At 41.4% G+C, this 24,938-nt stretch overlaps 1 protein-coding gene across 2 annotated transcripts; it reads left to right on the top strand.

The window, feature by feature from the left end:
• Positions 1 to 510: 510 nt before the first annotated feature.
• On the top strand, positions 511 to 22,326 carry slc49a3 (solute carrier family 49 member 3). 2 transcript variants are annotated; one of them, XM_055159360.1, is made up of 10 exons: positions 512 to 980; positions 5,235 to 5,393; positions 7,906 to 8,125; positions 9,219 to 9,292; positions 12,390 to 12,524; positions 14,129 to 14,245; positions 16,094 to 16,246; positions 17,019 to 17,176; positions 18,351 to 18,454; positions 20,657 to 22,326. In XM_055159360.1, the coding sequence occupies exons 1-10, from the start codon at positions 819 to 821 to the stop codon at positions 20,968 to 20,970; spliced, it is 1,596 nt and encodes a 531-aa protein (XP_055015335.1). In that variant the 5' UTR covers positions 512 to 818; the 3' UTR covers positions 20,971 to 22,326. The 2 variants fall into 2 exon arrangements, with proteins under 2 accessions (XP_055015336.1, XP_055015335.1); XM_055159361.1 differs by lacking the exon at positions 12,390 to 12,524 and having other exon boundaries at positions 511 to 980.
• Positions 22,327 to 24,938: the final 2,612 nt, after the last annotated feature.

Genomic DNA, 24,938 nt, shown 5'->3' with positions numbered 1-24,938 from the left:
TTCTGTGTCGGTCCTTTCGCCCGCGGTTACCTGAAGGTCTATTTGGCCGCGTGTCCGGCGTTTCACCGCTGTTGATATCGCAGTGATTTTAGCAAATTTGTATGAAGAAAAACCCACCACTTCAATCCAGGTTAAAAAAGCATTGTAATGCGCGTTACTGACATTTGTACCGAGTAAAATATCACAATTTTTTCCCCTGTAATTCCTTACATTACCGCGTTACAGCAAAAAGCAATGCATTACTGTAATTCGGTACTTTTATAATGCGTTACTCCCAGCACTGCCTGGTACTAGTGTTACTACTGTGGTATTGAAGCCTGTTGCTTGTGTTGTGCAGCACTCTGGTTTGTAATGTGCTTTACACATCGTGATTCATTGATTCATTGATTCATTGATTGCACACTTCACGTTTCGACCTTGAACCACAAGAGTTTGCGCCTCCGCTGCGCTGAGTTTGCTTCTGTCATGTGACTGTTCTGAGTGAACTTCTCTTCTCGTAAACGGAGCAGACTTACGCTCGGCCGTCTGTCACGTGTCCTGCCTCTGTGGGCTAATGTATGGAGACTAAAGACGTTACACCGAGTAGCTCATCGGCTCAGCACACGATCTTTGACAGTGTGGCACAGTGAGGAGCGGCTCCTCTGCGCACCCAGAGGCGCCATATGGAGTGGAGACCGTTCTGGAGATAACGAGACTTCGTACTTTGGAACACGGCTGTTCTAACCCAGTGCCTTCCTCTCTGCTGCGCACGGACTCTCCGGCTCTGTCCGTGAATGAGGGTCTCTCCTTGGGCTGTTCCTGGAGTAAAGCCGTGACTAATGGAGGATGGCGGCGCAGAGAGCGAAACTCACGCCCAGTACACGAGTTCTCTCCCGCGGGAAGAGAAGGACAAGCTGGAGAAGCTTCTCGTGCTCAAAGTGTACAAGCGGAGGTGGTTTGTTCTGCTCGTGCTGTGCCTGCTCAACCTCTCCAACGCCACGGTCAGACCCTCTCTCCCTCTCTCCTCTCTGTCTTTCCCTCACCCCTCTCTCCCTATCCATCTCCTCCCGTGTCTCTCCCACACGGCACAGACCTCGCCCGCGGCCGTGCGTCTTTACGCACTACTCCATTCTTAAACATTGAGCCCATAGGCTGTGTCAGTCACAGGTGTCTGCTAAATCAATGGCAGTGGCCTGTCGTATCTTTGATGATAATTGAGACAGGGAGAGAGCGGCCTGAGTCACTGTCGATGTGTTTTGTTTCATCAGTTCTGTGTGTTAATCTGCGCCGACACTTGTGGTTCCGACTCACGGCTGATCTGGAACCGGTCTGACCGGGTCGACCATAGGACTGGGGCAGACTAACACAAGAGTCCACACTCTGACCAATCAGAGGACACGCTCTGCCCTGACCAATCCACAGGCTCGAGCCCACATGTCTCTGTTTACATGACTCCCTCTCCTCCCTCTACTTCTGTCTCCTTTCCTCACATCTGTCTCCCCTCTTTCTCCCTCTTTCTCCCTCTCTCTGTGATCACGAGTTCCTTAAACTGTTGACGCTTTACATTTTCACTTCCTCATGTGTTGCATTTTTTTTAAAGAAATTTATGGCAATAGCACATGACCTGCTCTCTCTCTCACACACACACATAGACACACTTGCACAAAGGGCTCACAGACTTGTACACAACGGGTCAAAAGCATTAGAATCATTAGTGTGCCATGTTGGTTTGTCACAATAGTAACATTCAAAACATGATTTCAATACTTGAGAATAGATTCAGTCCTCAATACAGTTTCCAATACCACGATGATAATAAAAAAAATAAAAAATAAATACTTTCTTTTCTATTCCCATGTGTCCTTACACGTGTGTGATCGCTCAGTGGTCCATGGGTGTGTACTAGTCTATGTGCTCTTCTACTCGTTCTGCTCAAAATCTTTCTAAAAACATTCAGCAAAGGTTTATTTCTGTCCTGTGAATTGGACTTTTTCAATATGCTCAAATGATCCAATTAAATTTCCCTGAGTGCCAAAATATTTCCACATTGCAAAACCACAAAAAATCTTCCGGTAGACAATGTTTTATTTGCCAAAATACAATCAACAGTTATAAATTCCACGACAACTAACTAAAACCATCATTTATCAAAAGCACACAATGTTTCTTTTTCAATTAACACTGCATGTGTTGGAAAAAAAATGTGTGAAGCAGATTAAAACAATCCCACAGCAGAACTGCACTGGAAACAGAACCAATGAAACACATCTCTTTACACAATTATGTGTTATATATAAAATACTCTGCTAGGACTGAGTACTGCTACGACATGACCAGTGTTGTGAAGGTGACTTTTAAAATGTATCCCCTACAGATTACAGATTACATACCCCAAAATGTAGTTTGTAACATAATCCATTAAATTACTTAATGTGAGTAATGTAATCTGAATACTTTGGATTACTTGATTTGCTGTAGAGAAGCAAAGACGAAGAAATCTTCACATAAGATGTTTTGTCTGATAAAAGAAAATAAAAAGTCCAGACTTTACTGAACCAAATTAAAAATATTATTGATAGAAGACGAGGAGACACGTCCACACAGCAGGATTTAGTCCTGTTAAATCCTGTTTTAGACATAGTTTAGACCTGGTTTTAGTCCTAGTTTAATCTTGGTTTAGACCTGGTTTTAGACCTGGTTTAGTCCTGGTTTAGACCTGGTTTAGACCTGTTTAGACCTGTTTAGACCTAGCTTAGGCCTGGTTTAGACCTGGTTTAGTCCTAGTTTAGACCTGGTTTGAGACCTGGTTTGGACCTGGTTTAGACCTGGTTTTAGACCTGATTTTAGACCTGGTTTGGACCTGGATTTAGACCTAGGTTAGACCTGGTTTTAGACTGGGTTTAGTGTTCGGCAATGAGTGGAATTAGCGAGAAAAAAAAAAAAGAAAAAAAAAAAGGGATACAGCCCAAAATGTGAAAACAGGAAAATACCGCCGCGTAATCCCTTTATTTCAACCAAGTAACTGTAATCCAATTACCACTCATTTAAACTCTGGTACATGTAATCTGTTACTCCCCAACACTGGATATAACTATGTTAATTCACATTTTCAAACACAGTACTGGGCTGTGCACTGCAGAAAATAGTCGCTGGATTTGCATAAAAAAGTTATAGAAAGCGGTTGCATGCAATAAAATGATTTAGGCTTTGAAACTTATTTTGATCCCCTATACACACATTTTTCTCAGAACATGAACGTCACTTTTTCATGTTGATGAAATTTGATCAAATCCTGCTGAATATGCATATTTATCTTATGTTACCTTATCATGAAATGTATAAATATGTATAATTTAATTGAATTGATCTAATTCTGTAAAAGAATACAAAAACAGTCTTTAGTTTTCCACAGTTCTGTATTGTCTTATTGTCTTGTCTTGATTTATTCCAGTGAAGACGCTCTGGTCTCTGTGGACACAGAATAACACATGATGATCACATTCTGATGATCTACTCTGTTGTACATGTTTAAATACACTTAAAGTACTTATTACTACGATAATGGACCAGAACAGAATCACATGAACATTAGAACTGTATCTGCAGAAACAAAACTCACCTTGTGCTGCTTTTCTTCCTCTAAACCAGGGGTGTCAAACATACGGCCCAGGGGCCAGATCTGGCCCTCCAAGACTTTTAATCTGGCCCTTGGTTGATTTTCTACTAAAATATTTAAATTATATTTTCTATTAAAATATTGTTAATTTTCTGCGTCGCTTAGCACAGCAGTGTCTCCAGTGTCTCTGTACGTGGCCCCTCCCACCAGAGCAGCACAAATGAAGACTTGTCTCTTTCCAAACGCTCTTAAAGGACGATCCTTTTGACTGTTGACCATGACACCCTCATCAACAAAATGTCCAACATGAGAAAAGTGGAGCCGAGTGCAGGATTTTACAAGAAAAATTGACTTATTCCTATTTACATACAAGTTCATGTTGAAACATTGTGTTGAAATTGTATTTTTCTTCAAGGTTCAGGTTGTTCATAATATTATAATATTTTATAAAAGAAAGAGTTCATCAGTTAAAAAAGATTTCTGTAATAGATTTGTGTTTCTCTGCACAAATATTTGAATTTATTGTTATTTTTGGGGTTTATATGACACGAGTTTTCTGATCCGGCCCCTTTGGGATCAAAGTCGGTTGGATACGACTCCTGGACCAAAATGAGTTTGATACTCCTGGTCTAAATGCAGTAACAGGGAGGGCATCTGGTATAAAGTCCTCTAGTGCCACATCACCCTGTAGAAACACCATAACTGTTTCAATAAGAAGTACATTTTGAAAAAAATCTAAATCCTAGTCCTACCTGTTATAGTTTTGTCTGGACAAAAGAGAAACTGAAGTCATTTTTCTCAGTTTCACACTGCGGTGTGTTGAGCTCTTTTGCCTTTGTAGGACCGTATAGGTGAGTTTCAGCTGACGTCATTGTTATTAAAAGCCCGCGTTGCATGCTGGGAAATATTTTGGTTGGAGGCAAGAAACAGGATAGCGTCAAACACAGTGCGTAACCTCGCGTATTTATCCTCGATAATGATAAATTCCTGCTGCATTATCGGATGCACAAATAGAAGCACGGAAGAAGGAAAATGTCTTTTTCGTATTCTGAGTGAAAAGAACCACTAACGGTGAATTAAACGGCTTTCAAACATCCGCAGAGCAAATGTAGAAGATCCTAACAAACCGTGGACTCCAACAAGTTCAACAACACATCGAGACTCTTGGAGGTTTTCATCTTTTCTGCTGTGAATGGCCCAGAAGTTTCCACCAAGTCATTGTGGATATCGCCCAAGTGAATATTTGTCCAGGTAGTTGGTGATTCTGACCAGAAATTTGGTTTGGTCCACCTTTTGTCGGGGTTGAAAAGGGTGATTTGTCGTCCATCGATGTTTATGACCAATTTCTGGTCAAATGGTCTTGGGTCCTCTGCCGTTAGAGTGGATAAATAACCGGGATCAATACCCTTTACGTGTTTTCTCTCTCCGTCCGTCATGTTGAATTAGTGTTTCTTGCCGCCGACCAAAATAATTCCCAGCATGCAACGCGCGCTTTTGTTAACAATGAAACTTGCCTATACATTCACTATATTCATTTTCATATGTTGAGTCTCCACAGTCTTTGTCCTCAGAGTCTCTGTCCTCTCAGGTGGCGTCCTCTGGTGCATGTCTCTGATGTGTGCATTGTTTTGTGTTACAGTTATGGCTGAGCTTCGCCCCGGTAGCGTCCCAGACCGCATCCTACCTGGACGTGTCCCTGGTACAGGTCAACTGGCTGTCACTGATCTACATGCTGGTGTTTGTGCCCCTCAGTTTGGGAACCACGTGGATGCTGGACACACTGGGACTACGCATCACGGTACCTCCACACACACACACACACACACTCACACACACACTCTATATCAGTGTTTCCCAAAGCCTGGAGATTTTTCCTAAAGAGATATTTTTTGGGTCACCTTGTCGTTATTCTGGATCAGCATTTTGTCAGAATATCTTGAACCTCAGTAGGGCCAGTATTTCTATGCTTATTCCTTTCACTAGTACATATCTGTGTGAATTGGCATTTTCTGTGCTCACAAAAATGAAGACAAAACACAGAAACAGACTGAATGCTGCTCCTGATAATGCGTGTTGCTCTCCTCCTGCACCCGGACTTAGCCTGATTCATCAGTCGGTTTCATTTCGTGGAAACCGCGTGACCTCGCAGCATTAGGATTTGTTCGCTCGACTGTAGGCAGGTACTTTTTTAATTTAACCAATCCCTTCTATATGGTTGTGACGTATGTAATGCTCCAAATCCCGTAGGAAGAAGGACAATAACGTCTTTCCCCTTGATAAAATTCACCAACATTCTCTTTGTTCCTGCTTTAAATCCTCAATCTTGGGAATCGTTGCCAACACAGAATGTCTGTCTTCGTTTACATCCATCTTGAACCTTAATTTACTGTGGTAATTTACTGTTCCATAAAAAGGACCCAGACAGACGCAACGAGTTTGATGTCATGGCTTCAAAGCTCTTCTCTGATTGGCCGGTGCACTGTCTACAACTTCTGGGGTTCTTGCAAATTGTCTAATGTATTCTGATTCCTGACCTGCTCGCTGGAGAGAAAAGGCATTAGGTGGCGCCAGCCTGGCTACCTCGGCAGTGTTGGGAAGATTACTTTTAAAATGTATTCCCCTACAGATTGCATACCCTAAAATCTAGTTTGTAACGTAATCCATTAAATTACTTAAAGTGAGTAATGTAATCTGAATACTTTGGATTACTTGATATTATCGTGCTTTTTAAAACTACATGAAACAACCACATCCTGAAAATTCATGTTTGTTCTCTTCAAATTGTTTGTTGAGCCAAAGTCTCCATGAACAGACTTTTGTTTGTTGTAGAGAAGCAAAGATGAGGATCTTAACATAAGATGTTTTATCTGCTAAAAGACAATAAAAAGCCCAGACTTAACCAGATTAAAAATATTATTGATAGAGAAATGTTTTCTATATGAGATCACTGCTGCCTTCCATTATGTCCACCTACTGTTAGTGTCATATTGTTTAGACCTGGTTTAGTCCTGCTTTAGTCTTGGTTTTAGTCTTGGTTTAGTCTTGGTTTAGTCCTGGTTTTAGTCCTGGTGTTAGTGCTGGTTCAGAGGTGCACAGGAGGAGGCGCGCTCCCTCTCTTCTTTAAATACAAAGTGATGTCTAAATTTCTAAGACACAAATGTGTTTTTACCTGTGCATTGCTGCCTCTGTTCTACTGGCTCCTCGACCTCGTCCACCGTGTGACTGACGCCGCCAACGTGAACAAGACGTAAACGTAGCTCTTATTGCGTGCGTTTTGTTTGGGTTTCTGGCAATGAGTGGAATTACCGAAATAATAATTTTAAAAATGGGATATAGCCCAAAATGTGAAAACAGGAAAATACCATCCATGTAATCCATTTATTTCAACAAAGTAACTGTAATCCAATTACCACTCACTGAAACAGTAACTGTAACTGAATACAGTTACTCATCATTTGTACTCTGATTACATAACCCCGGTACATGTAATCTGTTACTCCCCAACACTGTACCCCGAACTGGAAGGCGCTACAAAAACACAGACGGGCCCACCTGTCTCATTAGAAATGTTGAAATGTTAAGACATGTTTTGTATAATGTCTAATATTTTTGTAATTATTTGACTGACTATTTTGTTCCAATATTTCTGGTTCAGTTGAATGTTTTAAAGAAAAAGAAATGTTCTACATTTAATGTCCAAATAGGCGACTTATGGATCCTTTTACTGTTTCAGTTACTGCTTTTTGTAATACTAATTGTTCAAAGACACAATCACTCAGTCAAAAATAAAATATCCTCATTAATGTTCAATAATGCTCAAATCCACTTTTATTTTGTGATTTATGAGTCACGTCTGTTGACTTGAGTCACGAAGGTTTGTGACTTTTAAAATATGGATCCCCAGAAAAAAACTTTGGGAAACACTGATCTATATGATACATACAACCACATGGATGCTGGATGCACAGGGACTATGCATCTGGAGGGCTAAAAATACTTAAAGGTACATTGTGTAACTTTTCCAGGGGCAATAACATGAATCATCTTAAATGTATTCAGTTAGTATTTTTTATTTTTTTTTGCAAAATAGAAAAGCATGTATTCTGTAATTCTTACTGTAACTTGGCCTGGTGGTGTTACCTGCTTGTCTACATGGTTAGATGTTAAATGCCATACTGTGGAAAATTCATTGCCATGGTGACAAGAAGGTAGTGTACCTGAAGCCAGAAATGTGACGCAGTGGCCCTTTAAGTGTTGTGAATAACCTCCTGCTGATTGTTATGTAACTGTGGCTGTGACTGTGTGTGCAGCTGATCGTCGGCTCATGGCTGAACATGACAGGTGCAGTGGTCCGATTCATAGGTGCGTCCCTGCCAACAGGCCAGGCCTCCGGCAGGTACCCTGTGGTGCTCGTGGGACAGACGTTCGGTGCACTGGCCCAGCCCCTCATCATCTTCACCCCCACCAAGCTCGCGGCACTGTGGTTCCCCGAGCACCAGCGCGCCATTGCCAACATGCTGGCCTCCATGTGTGAGTACCCCATAGACCCCGACATGTGTGAGTGCCCCATAGACCCCGACATGTGTGAGTGCCCCATAGACCCCGACATGTGTGAGTGCCCCATAGACCCCGACATGTGTGAGTGCCCCATAGACCCCGACATGTGTGAGTGCCCCATAGACCCCGACATGTGTGAGTGCCCCATAGACCGATGTGTGAGTGCCTCATAGACCCCGACATGTGTGAGTGCCCCATAGACCCCGACATGTGTGAGTGCCCCATAGACTGATGTGTGAGTGCCTTGTAGACCCCGACATGTGTGAGTACCCCATAGACCCCGACATGTGTGAGTGCCTTGTAGACCCCGACATGTGTGAGTCATATCCTATAGCTTGTTGGTTGAAGATTTGGTGATGGTGCAGATTTATGAAGCTCCTGGAGAAAACACTAGACATTTACACAGATATTTTGCCCCTGAAAAGCATAAACCGGGAGTGACATTTACCCGACATCGTGGCACTTCCGGCCGTTGTGAAAAAGGTCTGTTGAAAGATTCTGAACAAGGCTCCGCCCACAAGCCTACATCACCCAAGCTCCCACACGACAATTCTTCATAAATATACATTCAGTTGCAAAGATCACACCACGACAATGGAATATGATAGATGTTTATTGACGGTGGATAGATGTGATGGCTGAGGGGGTACCTTCTCCAATCCAGCATGGTCACCCAGCTGATTCTGAACTCCCCTTCTAGAAGATGATGTCTTCGGACTGAAGGATGACGTCGACAGTGTTGTCGGGATAGGCCGTATAAACAGGGCTTGTGGGTAACTGAAGGCGTGGTTGAGATAAGCCGTGTTTGAGCTGGAGAGGAGGCTGAGGTGTGGTCCAGCTCCTGAATCTCAGTTATATTAACTCCATAAAACATGATAAAAAACTGTGAACAACAACTTCACAAACCTGATGTGAAGTGCAGTCGTTCCATTTGCGGGATTCACTCTGAGTTTGTTATGATTGTGCTCTAAAGGGGGAGTGACTTAGCACAGAGAGCACCTGAGGAAGGGGGGGACTCACAGAGAAGTAGAGACACGGTAAAACTCCTGTGTGTGTGTGTGTGCAGCTAACCCTCTGGGGCTGCTCCTGGCCAACATCCTGTCCCCTCTGCTGGAGGACTACGGAGGAGTGCCCATCATCGTAAGTGACACCCAGTCTCCTGCCCTCTCCTGTCTCCTTTCCTCTCCTCTCTCTGCCCTAACCTCCTCTTCTGTGCTGACCTCCTCCCCTCAGACCCTCAGATCCTGACATACACAGGGTCCTGTCTTGCCCCTGATCTTAGCTCAAGTGCATGTACTTCTAAACCAGAAGTGTGTCGTGTCTGAACATCAGGTGGAGCAGAGCAGACTGAGGGCAGGTGTGACACTTTCAGTGAACTGCCAGAGCTATAAAAATAATAATCAAATAATCAAACTAGTCTATTGAAAAACAACATGTAACATGCTCAAGGCCTCTTTTATTCGGAAATAAACGCTTAACGCTTATTCAGAACATGTTTGTGTGCTGTGCGGGAGTCGTCCAGATGCCCTCCCTCGCCTGCTCCCTGTATCGACTCAGCTCTGCTCTAGAATTTGGTTTGATCTGGGTCTGTACAAAAGCTGCTCATTCACATGAGGCCGTTTACAGTGATGTTCTTAAGTGTGTTTTCTTGCCCTGTCTGCATCCTAATGCTGCGATGTTGGATTTCCTCACATTCTCTTACTCTTTCTGTCACCAGCTCCATTTAACTTTGTGACCCAATGTGTTGCTTTGATTAGTTTATACAGTTAGTCGCCAGTAGGTAGGTGACCATTAGAACCATAGAAAACTGCACAGAGCTGTGGAGCGTCCTGACTCTAACAGTCTGAGTCTGAGTCTGCACATTCATATATACTCTACCGGTCAAAAGTTTTAGAACACCACACTTTTTCCAGTTTTTTGCTGTTTACTGTTGACCAAAACTTACTCTAAACTTTAGATTGATGTGTGTTCATCTTTGGCAGATAGAACAGCTGAACACACTCATGGCTCGTTCTTTCTACAACACAAATCAAATATTCTTCAGAAAGTTCTTCCCAAGTCTGTTGCAGAAGTTTCCATAAATGTGTGGCACTTGTAGGTTGCTTCACTCTTCTGTCCAGTTCATCCCAAACCAGCTCCATGGGGTTTAAGTCTGGACACTGTGCTGCTGCTGGACACTCCAGGTTTTCAAGTTTTACCATCTTGTTCTTTTTTCCTGAGGTAGTTTTGGCAGAGCTTGGACTTGTGTTTTGTTCTTTTATCTTTTATCTTTTTTTAACCTCTGTCTGTTCAGTTCTTACCTTTGTACCATTTCATGCTCTTCATTGAACTTGCACGACATGAACTACAATAAACATCTAGAAACATTATGGTGTTCTAAAACTTTGGATCTGTAGTGTAGCTCAGTGCTATAACAACAGAACAGCACGCATGTCTCGTATGTGCTGCTCTCTTGGCAGCAGTGATCAGTAGAGCTTTGTATAGCGGCTCAAGAGATGTATACTGACATGAGTACTGCTCTGTACAGACCTGCACATCCTGCTCTGTGCTCCTGGCACATCAGTCACTTCTCTCTCCCTGTGTGCTCATTGGTTTAATCCATGTCTAAACACAAAGCGGTAACATCAGATACATTTATATGATCATAAACATATTCCATAATTGGCGAGACATCCACCTGTGGGACCAAATGCAGTGGACCTGAGAGATGAGAATGTGAGCGGTAGCAGCAGTGGACACTCATACCTCAGGTGCGAGATGGGAGCAGACTGCGGGACAGGCGGGAGCGGGTGTGACCAGAGGGAGAGCAGCGGTCAGCAGGTCTGCTGTGGGGTGAGGAGTGCATGAGATAGACACTGGTCTGCTGCGTAATGGGAGGTGAATGAAATGAGGAACGCAGACGAAAAGGTTTGCATGGGCTTACAGCGGTGCACATGTGTGAGAGGGACTCATTTGCACACAGAGGTTTCGGTACACAAACTCAGTCAGTTCTGTCATGGCCTATCCAAAATTCTATATTCCTGGCACCTCTGCTGGTATGTACTTGCATCGCGAGGCTCTGGAGCTGTTTTATTGTCACATATATAACTTTTCCCCACACTCTGCTTTACTGCCTGATAATGAGGTAAAGATTACAGACTTTACCCACACGACCAGTGCTTTTAAATACCACAGCGGTCACAGATTGGTTCAGATGCCGTCACTATATATGGGTCCGGTCAAGTGGTAACGGAGGGAAACGGGCAGATTTTTGACATTCAAATGTCTCTTATTCAGAAACTAGAGGGACTATTGAAATAAGTGAAGTATCAGAATGTAGGAAAGAGTTACACTCCAACAGGGTCAAGTTAAACCTGTGAGATTCTTTCAAGTTGTTGACAAAAAATTTACAAACTCATGTCGGTAACGGAGGGAATTAAATATTCAGCACTTTTGGGTCAATAAATCCAAACAGTTGGTTCTCACTTACATATCCTTAACAAACTGGTTTGAATATTTGCTTCATATAGTTTTCTACCATATGGTACAAGATTTGGTTGAAAAACCTCTTACTTTTTGACTCATGACATTTTTTATGAAGAAAGGTCATGGTAACGGAGGAAAAAGTAACGGAGGGAAAATTGTACAAACAAGTAGAAGGTGCAGGATTTTACATCATTTGTCACTTTTTTCTTCTGAATACTTTAATATTACTTCAAAATGAAAGGAAACTATTTCTATAAAATATGTCAGTCCTTCCAAGCAGATTTTTATCATTTTACATTCATTAAAAAAATAAATAAATCATGTACCTTCATCAACAGTTCAAAGATGGAATAACACAAGATATGATGAAATACATCCATTTATTGACATGATTTGCAGGTCTTTGAAATTTGGGAAATAATTTTTGTTCCATGTTTCATACATGGTCTGTTTAAAACATGTGGAACTTTAGAACCAAAAATGGTACAGAAAAAAGGTGAACAGTTTCATAAACTAGAGTACATATGTATCTGTTCAATACATTTTTATATCAGATGCATTAACTTGAATTTTTGGCCTTGCTGTTTACTTCTGCTTGACCGGGCCCATCTGTACCTGACTGTATCGTCCCACTGTAGCCACGAGCAGCGAAGTACAGCTCCACCTGGACACGCCCTCATTAATGCTAGCACTAAGATCAGGGGTACGATACGGCCCGTAGTCTCTCTCTCTCACTCTTTCTCACTCACTGTGCTGACCTCCTCCCCTTCAGACGCTGGTGTACACGGTGCCCGCCTGTGTGAGCTGTCTGCTGGCCACGGTGGGGGTCCGCAGCAGTACCCCGCCCACGGCCCCCTCGTCCAGCGCCCAGTCCAGCCCCGAGCCCTTCTTCCAGGGACTCAAACTGGTGAGCAGCACTGTCGCCACGGTAACATGCCCAGTGAAACAGTCAGAAGTCTCTTGTCCCAATCTACAGCAGGTCAAAGAACCCAATAGGTGTGAATAGTGTCTGGTAATTTAGCATAGAAGCAGACCTATTGTGCTTGTGTCTAGTTTAGAGTTTTAATCTATGATTATAATTTGGACAATTTATTATCACAATATTAATCTAAAATGACTTTAAAGAAACCACTGTCCACTGACTTCTACATCCTATGGATTGCTGCAGATCACAGTGGACAAACAGCTGAAGTTTTAAAATGGTGCCAAAATTACTACACGATGAGTCCTACGTGTATTAGTTTGTGGAAATATTATCGGAGAAAAGAAGTACAGAGCAGTGAGCGTGAGCACAGGAGTTGATCTGTGATATGGCTTGTTGAAAACTATTTAGAACTATAATTACACATTAAATGACTATCATACTACTACTATCATGCATTTTCAAACATGCTACAAACTGCACAACTCTCATGGTGTCTGCTCTCCTCCGCACTACTAAGCACACTCAAGCTCTGGTAGTTTTGGCTTTCACTTTAAAGTAGTGGACCAAAACAAAACGTGCTGGTCTGTGGTGGAACTGTCATCGCTGGTAACTACACATCCAAACACACGTCTAATATTTACCTGGCTGTTTCTATTCCTAACGTAACAAGTGAGTATGTACCAACTTCTCCAGGTGTATTCTTGGAATCTCTGACATCACCTCAACTGCGGTTCCCAAGTTTTCTTGCATTTGCATCAGATCATGGAATTTTAACAAACTAAGAAGTACAGCAAAGGACACAAGTGAGCGACTGTTGAATTGTGTGAAATGTGAAATGTTTGTTTATCCTGTATCTTAGATTTAGACAAACTTTATAGATCCACAAGGGAAATGATTTGGGGACAGTAGCTCACACATCACAGTAAATATAATAACAAAGAGCAAAAATATGGGGACCACGGAGACCATCTAAGAAACTAAGGAGCGAGCTATGGACCTCTGAGGTTTTACAGACTTACACCAAAAGTTTTTACAGAGGAAATTCCAAATTCATTGAGAGTGAAAGTCCAAGGTGAACACTGGACACTTGTCTGTGAAGGAGGGACACTTTCGTCCTGAGGGCTGTTCCTCCCCTCGAACTGCCCTGACGCAGATCTGCTGACCCTCCCTGAAAAGTCTTCCTGTTAAATGGCAGCGAGACCTTTGACTGTCACACAAAGGCCACTGAGAAGCACAGTATGTTTCTTGAATTTCCTTTAGGACCGAGTATCTGCATTGTCATTATTTGTGATATATGTTGCACACTTGGGTCACACTAGGAGAGGCATTCAACTGCTTGCTCTAAGAAACAGTCAGATAAGATTATACAAATGATCCACAGCAGACTCGTTTGTTTGTTTCATAGCTTTGGAACACTATGTTACTGGCAAATAGACACAGAGCTTCAGAGTGTTTATTTGTACTGCATGCGGAGAGCAAATAACTTGTGAGTAACACAGTTCATATCTAGGATCAATACTCAACAAGTACACAACATTGCAATTATACAACAGTACAAGTACATGTTTTAACGTGTGTGTGTACAGCTGGTAAAGAACAGAGCCTACCTGATCCTGATGCTGTGTCTGGGCTCAGGGATCGCCTCCTTCACCTGCTTCTCCTCCCTGCTCGACCAGATCCTCTGTGTGCAGGGCTACTCCAATGTAAGTACAATTACTACATACAGGTACTCCTATGTAAGTACTACTTCTACATACAGGTACTCCTATGTAAGTACAGATGTCGACAAAATTGTTTGCACCCCTCTGGTAATGAAAGAAAAATCAACAATTGTCACTGAACTAACTTGAAACTGATAAAAGCAATAATAAATAAAAATTTCCTGAAAAATAACCAGTGAACTTCAGACACTGTTTTTGAATTGTTGTTCAGAATTATAAAAAAAAAACAAAACAAAACTAATGAAACTGGCCTGGACAAAAATGATGGTAGCTCTAGAAAAGATTGTAAGTAACTGAACAATAGGGACATGTTAAACTTGGGTGTGTCTCTAATCTGCATCACAGGTTCTTCAAACTTGTCCTCAGTCAGTGTGTCTGTTTAAAGGGCGACATGTGTCATTGTGTTTGGAGACATGATGGACACAACACTGAACATGGACCAGAGAAAGAGAAGAAGAGAACTGTGTCAGGAGACTAGAAAGAAAATGATAGACAAGAAGGTTAAAGATAAAGACAATGAGACCATCTCCAAGCAGCTTGATGTTCCTGTGATTACAGTTACACATGTTCTTCACAAGTTTAAGGTCCACAGGACTGAAGCCAACCTCCCTGGACGCGGCTCCAAGAGAAAAATTGAAGAGATGGATCATACAAATGGAACCAAAGAGCCCAGAACAACCTCCAAAGAGATTAAATGTGAACTCAAAGGGCAAAGTACATGAGTGTCAGATCACACCATCCATCAGTGTTTGAGCCAAAGTGGACTTCATGTGAGGACACCACTGCTGAGAGAAAATCATTAAAAAGTCACACTGGAATTTGACACAGTGCATATTGACAAACCACAAAGCTTCTGGGAGAATGTTCTTTGGACAGATGAGACAAAACTGGAGCTCTTTGGCAAGACACATCAGCTCTATGTTCACAGATGCAAATATGAAGCAGACCAAGAAAAGAACACTGGCACAGAGTGTCTTGATTTTGTGCAAAATACAACGAAATCTCAAGACTATCAAGGTATTTTGGAATGAAATGTGTTGCCTAGTGTCACAAAACTTGGTCTCAGTCATAGGTCATGGGTCTTCCAACAGGAGAATGAACCAAAACACACAGCTAAAAACACACAAGAATGACTAAGAACAGACTGTTGGACTGTTCTGGAGTGTTCTTCTGTGAGCCCAAATCTCAATTCTACTGAACATCTGTGAAAGGAGCTGAAACATGCTGTCTGGAGAAGGAACCTGTCAAACCGGAGACAACTAGAGCAGTTTGCTCACAGGAAGTGTGTCAATATATCTGTTGACCAGAGCAGAAGTCTCATTGACAGTTACAGAAATTGTCTGTTTGCAGAATTTGCCTCAAAAGGTTGTGCAACAAAATATTTAAGTTAAAGGTACCATCATTTTTGTCCAGGCCTGTTTCATTGTTTTGTTTTTTCTAATAATTCTGTTGAACCACATCTGAAAAACAGTGTTTGATTTTTGTTGGAGAATTTACTGTAAATTTTATTTATTATTGCTTTTCTCAGTTTCAAGTTATTTCAGTGATGATTGTTGCGTTTTCTTTCATTGCCAGAGGGTACTGACAATTTTGTCCACGTCTGTACTTCTACTGTGTAAAGGTACTTCTATATAAGGACTACTGCTATGTAAAGTATTACTTTGTAAGTACTATTACTACTACTATATAAATGCTACTATTGTACATGTACTCCTTTTTGACAACATGTACTCCTGTGTACGTGCTCTGTGTCTGTGTGAGTAAAGGATCCACTCGCACAAGTACACTGTATGCTGAGTGTAGCATGTGTGCTCATGTGTGTACCCGCAGGACTTTGCCGGCCTGTGTGGGGCGCTCTTCATCGTGTGGGGGATTGTGGGGGCGGGGCTTCTTGGGGTCTATGTCGACCGCACCAAGAAGTTCATCGAAGTGACCAAGATCAACCTGAGCCTGAGCGCTGTGGCCTGTGCTGCCTTCTCTGTGGTCAGCATCTCTCACACACACACACACACACACGCACACACACACACGCACACACGCACACACACATATATACACGCACGCACACGCACACACACACACACACAAAGACACACACACACACACACGCACACGACACACACACACACACACACAAAGACACACACACTATCATTATTTTTTTTTGCTGTAAACCTGCTGATGAGAGAACCATTAAAAGAGTGGATCAATAAGCAGTATTGATAAGAGTAGTAGTATCGCTAAATCCTTAATGATAAAAATGCTACTTAAAGTCCGAAAGTGATATCACACAATACAACATGATACAACACAATACAAAGTGATATCACACAATACAACATGATACAACACAATACAACATGATACAACACAATACAACATGATACAACACAATACAACATGATACAACACAATACAACATGATACAACACAATACAACATGATACAACACAATACAACATGATACAACACACAACATGATACAACACATACAACATGATACAACACACAATACAACAATACAACACAAACAAATGATATCACACAATACAACAATACAATACAAAGTGATATCACACAATACAACATGATACAACACAATACAAAGTGATACAACACAATACAACATGATACAACACAATACAACATGATACAACACAATACAAAGTTCATATTCTAAGCCTTTTTTTATTTGTTTGAATATGTGAGATTCCAATAGAAGATTGTGATGATGACTCCCTCTCTCCTCCTGCAGGTGGCGCTCATGCCCGGGCAGAGTGTCGCGGTGGCTGTCGTCTGCTCTCTGTTCGGCTTCTTTGGCTTTTCTGCTTACCCCGTTGCCATGGAGCTGTCGGTGGAGTGCTCGTATCCTGTGGGAGAGGCCACCTCCGCAGGGATCATCTTCGCCTCAGGGTGGGTCCCCCACATACAGCACCCACACTGCACACGGCACCCACTGTGCACACGGCACCCACTGTGCACACGGCACCCACTGTGCACACGGCACCCACTGTGCACACGGCACCCACTGTGCAAGGGCTGGGTATCATTAAGAAGTTGCTGATACGATACTTACCTCAATACACAGGCCACGATACAATACATATCTCGATACACTGCACTTTCAATTCGATATGATATATTTCAAAATGATTCGATACAGTTCAATAAAAAATAAAGGCTAAATCATGTCTGTGATACTAAAAGTCTTTGTTAAACCACTTCTTGTGCAAAGTTCATATGAAACACAAACATTTTAATCATCAAAACTGTGTCAAAATGTCAAATGTGTTGAATAAATGAGTTTCCTTTCACTCCACAAGCAACAAAACTGTAGCTGTAACAAAATTATTTTGTAAAACACACTAAAAATACTCTTGGTGAAATATCGATACAGCAGCCCACGATATCTATACTGTATCATCACATTAAACGACACGATATATCGATATTCCGATATTTTTGCACACCCCTACACTGTGCACACAGCACCCACTCTACACAGGTCATGAGTTTAGAGCACAGGGTGTGCACAGAGCCCAGGCGGTGCCTTTAGGTGCTCTTGTGCTTGACATTGTTCTCAGGTTTAATATTTGAAGAATCTCCATCACCTGAGCTTTCACTTGTACAACAGTATTTGGAAGTGTTTGGTTTGATCTGTGCAGTGGATTGTGGGATACCTCACAGCTCCTTACCATTGGTTTAGAACCTCCTGAGCTCCTTATGCTAAAGGAGCGATGAAAGGAAGCATAATGTTTCCTTTCCTTACACATTCCTCACATCACTGTTCAGTTCAGATGGTTCTCGTCATGACAGACTGAAACATGTGCAGGTCACTGAGAAGGAAAGGAACTTCCTAAGTACATCTAACCAATTTAGTGGCATCGACAGACTGGGCTTTAAAAGGGGCGCAAGCATTTCTAAAAAAAAAAAAAAAATAGTAATAGTTGTTATAGTCAAATAAACAGTACTGTTTTGAATCTTAAAAAAGTGGGATATAGTGGCTTCATTTGTCTCAGACTTCTGCTAAAACTGCATTTGTTCACCTAAAATACTCATCTGTCGTATCTGTTTCTGTTCTGGACAGGCAGGTGCAGTCCTTGCTCTACATGGTCCTGCTGCAGAGCCTGACCACACCCCTGGCCCCGACCCCTCCCTCCGTGTGTGGACAGGAGCCCCAGAGCTGGAGAGGTAAGCCCCCCCCTCTGGCCTCTTCTGCCCCCCATCCCCCCCATGCCCCCCATGCACACTGGCCTCTTTAAAGGGCCCATATAACGTTACTTTCTGATCCAGGTTATAATGTAGTTTCCTCATCACAAACACACCTGGAGTTGTGTTTTGTTTCATTCACACATGTTGAAAACTACCACAACGTGACATCACAAGGTGGAACAGAGCATTTTGAGCATTTGTAGACAGACTATTTAATAAAGGGTTATTCAAACATGTGTGAATGAAACAAACAACTCCAGGTCTTTCTGAGGAGTGAAGGACATTATAACATGACTTAAAGCTCTCAAGAATCCATTCTGTGACATTCAGGACTTTAATGAGAGAAAAGGAACCACAATTTTTACTCTAGTAGTACTGTTACATTGCAGAGTATATTTACTCAAGTAAGAATACTGTCAAATGATCGAATATTGGTGCTGATTCAGAAAAATGTGAGCTATAGGTGAGTTTCATTGTTAACAAAAGCGTGCGTTGCATGCTGGGAATTATTTTGGTCGGCGGCAAGAAACACAAATTCAACATGACGGACGGAGCGAGAAAACACGTAAAGGGTATTGATCCTGGTTATTTATCCACTCTAACAGCAGAGGACCCAAGACCATTTGACCAGAAATTGGCCATAAACATCGATGGACGACAAATCACCCTTTTCAACCCCGACAAAAGGTGGACCAAACCAAATTTCTGGTCGGAATCACCAACTACCTGGACAAATATTCACTTTGGTGATATCCACAATGACTTGGTGGAAACTCCTGGGCCATTCACAGCAGAAAAGATGAAAACCTCCAAGAGTCTCGATGTGTTGTTGAACTTGTTGGAGTCCACGGTTTGTTAGGATCTTCTACGTTTGCTCTGCGAATGTTTGAAAGTCGTTTAATTCACCGTTAGTGGTTCTTTTCACTCAGAATATGAAAAAGACATTTTCCTTCTTCCGCGCTTCTATTAGTGCATCCGATAATGCAGCAGGAATTTACCATTATCAGGGATAAATACGCGAGGTTACGCACTGTGTCTGACCGCTATCCTGTTTCTTGCCTCCGACCAAAATATTTCCCAGCATGCAATGCGGGCTTTTAATAACAATGATGTCAGCTGAAACTCACCTATAGATAATGATTCAGTCGATATTCTGGTTGGTTTTAGCCTTTAAAAGCGCTTTTGTAGTTGGTTTAAGAATTTCAATTATTTTTAAATCAGTTAAAGCCACAGTTTTAATTCTACTGTCATTGTGTTTATGGCACTGAAAAACCTGCGTCCTTACTGTGAGTGGCCTTGCATCTCCACCAGTGTTGGGAAGGTGACTTTTAAAATGTCTTCCCCTACAGATTACAGATTACATACACCAAAATGTAGTTTGTAACGTAATCCATTAAATTACTTGAAGTGAGTAATGTAATCTGAATACTTTGGATTACTTGATTTGCTGTAGAGAAGCAAAGACGAGGAAATCTTCACATAAGATGTTTTGTCTGTTAAAAGAAAATAAAAAGTCCAGACTTTACTGAACCAAATAAAAAATATTGATAGAAGACGAGGAGACACGTCCACACAGCAGGATTTAGTCCTGTTAAATCCTGTTAAATCCTGTTTTAGTCCTGGTTCAGTCCTGGTTCAGTCCTGGTTCAGTCCTGGTTTAGTCCTGGTTTAGACCTGGTTTAGACCTGGTTTAGTCCTGGTTTAGTCCTGGTTTAGACCTGGTTTAGACCTGGTTTAGACCTGGTTTAGTCCTGGTTTAGTCCTGGTTTAGACCTGGTTTAGTCCTGGTTCAGTCCTGGTTTAGACCTGGTTTAGTCTTGGTTTAGTCCTGGTTTAGTCCTGGTTTAGTCCTGGGCAATGAGTGGAATTGCCGAGGACAAAAAAAAAAAGGGATTTAGCCCAAAATGTGACAACAGGAACATACCGCAGTGTAATCCATTTATTTCAACAAAGTAACTGTAATCCAATTCCCACTCACTTAAACAGTAACTGTAACTGAATACAGTTACTCATAATTTGTACTCTGATTACGTAACTCTGGTACATGTAATCTGTTACTCCCCAACACTGATCTCCACACACCAGACTCAGAAGTACAGTTTTCACTTTGTTTCCTAGTGAAGAGCTTCTTTTGAACATTTCACATAAAAGTTAAAGCTGTGTGTCTCCTCGTGTCCTCAGTGCCTCTGATGCTGCTGGCAGGACTGTGCTCCTTCTTCACCTGCATCTTCGTCCTGTTCTTCCACTCACGCTACAGACGCCTGGAGGCTGAGGAACTGGCACAATACGGGACCAAAGAGGGCCCCGTCACCTCCGATCAGGGGCCCCCTGTTGAGGGTGACCAGGGATCTCCCACAGAGTACAACCAGAAGCCCCTCACCCAGCACGACCAGAGCCCCTGTACGATCGGACCGGACCATGACCAGGACCAGGACCAGGACCAGGACCAGGACCACGACCACCTGACTGTGTGTTCAGATCCAGCGGTGGAGTGAAAACTCACTCATAATGTTTATTAGAGTTTTTATTTTTATTTAAAAAAAAAAAAGTCTAAATCACTAAAACTACTTTAAATGACACCGGAATTCTCAGTAAAAAATCTGCAGACTGATGGTTAAATCAGTCTGCAGATTTTTTGACCTGATTTATGGTCAGTGTTGGGGAGTAACAGATTACATGTACCAGAGTTACGTAATCAGAGTACAAATTATGAGTAACTGTATTCAGTTACAGTTACTGTTTCAATGAGTGGTAATTGGATTACAGTTACTTTGTTGAAATAAATAAATTCTGGGTGTAGAAAAACTGTGGTACATGGATGACAAGTTTTTTTTTCAGGTGGTATGTTGACTTTATTTTATCTACCTTTCTACTTTCCATTAGATAATCTTTTTTAGAACTACAGTGGAAATGATACAGTCCACTTTTAGACCTGGAATAATCCTGCTCTAGTCAGTTTATGGTCCTAGTTGAGACCTGGTGGCACTCAGAAAGTACTTGGTCTATATAATAGTGGCTGTCAAATTTTCACACCATCTCAAAAAACTAAACTATTATGAAAAAGCTCTATATTTACATGGGTTTGACTGAAATGAATGACAAAAAATACTGAAACTTGTCATGATATTCATAATTTCTTGGGATGGTCTGGAGATCAGAGACTCAGTCCAGCTCCAGGTGGTTTACTGCATCTATGTCAGAACTAAACAAAGCACAAACAGCTGAGAGAGAAGGATTCAATTTATATCCTCATCTTAAATGTTATAGGAAGAATAGCTTTTGAATGATGTTTAATAGAATGAATTTTGAAGAGCCAGTCTTTAATAAATACATGCAAACTCCACACAGAAAGACTTGGGCAGATTGTATATAACAAATTCTACTATTTAATTCACGTTTAATGGTTTGAGAATGGTGCAGTGTCCAAATCGCTAATCCTGCCCTAACATTTAATTATTTTTAACACTGTGACAATGTTTTAAACGTCAAGCAGTCGCTCAAACGTACATTTGTTTTCACTCTGAGGGGAATTGTGTCTTACAGAAAATGACCAGATTCTTTTATTTTATGACAATGTTACATTTTGAAACCTGTGAATAAGACATGTTAAAATACTTGCACTGGATTGTATTTTAATATCTGTACATTCTTTTTATATCTTAACTCTATCAAAGGTTTTTCAGATCTTCTACTTAAATGGACTAATTAAAGTTTATTTTGTATTTATCTTAACTTTTGATACTTTGTGCTTTGTGTTGCAGCTCTGGCCATGGTGGCACAGACAAAGGCTCTTTTAAATGTACAGTTTTTAACAGTGAACAGTAAGATGTAAATAAAATGCTCTCACACACTTTATTGCCCTCAACAACAAACTAAAAGAACAGACTTGGAACGTGCTTCTCCAACACAAAACAATGAACAGCAGCAAAATATGTCTATGCATCCATGTGCACGAGGGCAGAGTCACTGCTTTGGAAAGAAATATTTTAACTAAACAATCTGCAAACTTTAACCATATTAGTATTTTAACACTATAATTAAACTTAATTTATACTGACAGAAGATATTGAACTGTGGCCAGTTTTTAACGGCTGTGAACCATCTGTGAACAGTACCGGAGAGGCGGAGGTGTTTTAGGCGAGTTAAAAGAATAGTGTGGTCTACTGTGTCAAAGGCAGCGCTCAGATCCAGTAGAACCAACACGGTCACCTTTTGTGAATCACAATTTATTCTAATATCATTTAAAATCTTTGCCAGGGCAGTCTCCGTGCTGTGGTTCACCCTGAAACCAGACTGAAACTTTTCCAAAATGTTATGATCATCTAAAAAATGATTTACTTTGATAAAAACAAGTTTTTCAAAAATTTTGCTTAAAAATGGTAGGTTAGACACTGGTCGGTAGTTGTTAAAATCATGAAAATCTAAATTGCTCTTCTTCAGCAGGGGCCTCACCACTGCAGTTTTGAAGGCAGAGGGAAAGACCCCCGTCTGAAGAGAGCAATTCATCATGGTTAAAAGCTCATCTCTAAAAGATCCATAAAATCACTTAAAAAATGGGGTAGGAATTGGATCTAAAAGACATGTGGTGGGCCTCACTGAGGAGAAAACTTTGTCCAACATCTCAGCATTAACCAGGACAAAACTGTCCAGTGTTTCCTCTGGTCCAGACAAACACTCAGATGTGTTAAAAACAGCTTTGACAAGATAAAACATCACATCTGATCGTGTTTCTCTTTCCCGTGAAGTGGTCTGCAAACTGCTCACAGAGAGTCAGTGGGTGTCAAGTAAAACGTGCTAAAATCGGGGTTTAAAATGAAAGGAAGCATAATATTTCCTTTCCTTACACATTCCTCACATCACTGGTCAGGGGCGCAAGCATTTCTAAAAAAATAAAATAAAAAATAATAATAATGATAATAATAGTTGTTATACTCAAATAAACAGTACTATTTTGAATCTTAAAAAAGTGGGATATTGTGGCTTCATTTGTCTCAGACTGCTGCTGAATAAAACAGTATTTGTTCAGATTCAGATTGTTTAGATTAAAATGACGTCTTGGTAACATGGTGAAACAGGTAAAGGCTGGTTTATAGGCTCCACTCCCGCTCACGTCACAAACCAGGACGATGTTTGGAAACATGTGATGACAACTTCTGGTGAGCTCTGTGGTAGTAAACCTGACAAAATCTAGGAAAAATTTGAACATTTTCTTCATCTCCATGCCATTGTAGCATTGCATTATGTTTGGCTCATCAACATTTCCAACTGTACCTCTGTTTTCATTATTTTTATAAGAAAGAAATAATAAATAAATAAATAATAAATAAATGATTTATAATAATTTATAATGTATTCAACTAAATTTGCAAATATTACTTCCCCTAATAGCCAAACAAGTACCGTATTTTTTAGACTATAAGTCGCACTTTTTTTCATGGTTTGGGTGTTTCCTGCGACTTATCCTCCAGTGTGACATATATTAAAATGGTCACATTGAAGTGGTGAGAGGTTCTAGTCTTGTGTGTGAGTATCTGCTGCTCCTGTTCCTCCTGTACCACTGTCACTTCACTCTACTGCACATGTCTCCTGCAGAAAGAGCCTCTGTCCTGTTGGAAGTAGCGAAATATTCAGCCAAAAACTGTAATCGAGCAGCAGAAAGAAAGTTTGGAGAGAAAGAGAAACTTGTGAGGGACTGGGGGAAAGCGGGGATGGAGAACACAGCTCCACGGTAATCGGGAGGATGCACCATGGCAACTTTCCTGAAGTCACTGGATGGATGGACAAAGTCTGGACTTCAGTGACACTGAAACCATCCTGTCTGGATTCAGAAAGACCAGAATAATTCTAACTGGAACTGATGCTGAGTCTGACGACAGCGACACAGAAGAGGAAGCGACGCTCTGTTTACCTCCAGAGGTCGAGGCCGAGTTGTTCAGAAGTGACACAGAGGATGAAGAATTGAAAGGATTTAGTGATTTGGAGTGAGATGGAGAGTTTGTTAAACTTGTTCTGTTGTTTATGTTATAGTTTATCTGAAGAACTGTTCATGTGTGACGTTAACAGTCTGTTGTTCTCTCTTCTGTTATTTTTACTACAACTTGACTTTATACAGGAAATGTCGGCTCCTGGTCTCTGATTTTATCAAATAAATTAAACCCAAAAAGAGCGACTTATAGTCTGCTGCAACTTATGTTTTTTTCTTCTTCATTACGCATTATTTTGGCTGGTGTGACTTATACTCCAGAGCGACTTACAGTCCAAAAAATACAGTAGTTTTCTACAAAGAAGTCGCTAGTTTTCAGATGCCTGTAAGTGACATCAAATATGCAATTAGTCACGTCCCCCATGGAAAGCTTTGACAGGTTATGAAGACCGCTGCAGCTGAATCCAGGGTTTTATCGTACTGCAGTGGGTTTGATCACAGTCGGTTGGTAAGCCCAGTGTCTAACTACACCAGAAGCTG

This window comes from Boleophthalmus pectinirostris, unplaced genomic scaffold (assembly GCF_026225935.1).
Source record: "Boleophthalmus pectinirostris isolate CB_2022bp ecotype Guang Dong unplaced genomic scaffold, ASM2622593v1 HiC_scaffold_23, whole genome shotgun sequence".
Taxonomy (NCBI): Eukaryota; Metazoa; Chordata; class Actinopteri; order Gobiiformes; family Gobiidae; genus Boleophthalmus; species Boleophthalmus pectinirostris.
This window is presented reverse-complemented; position numbering and strand designations above follow the sequence as displayed.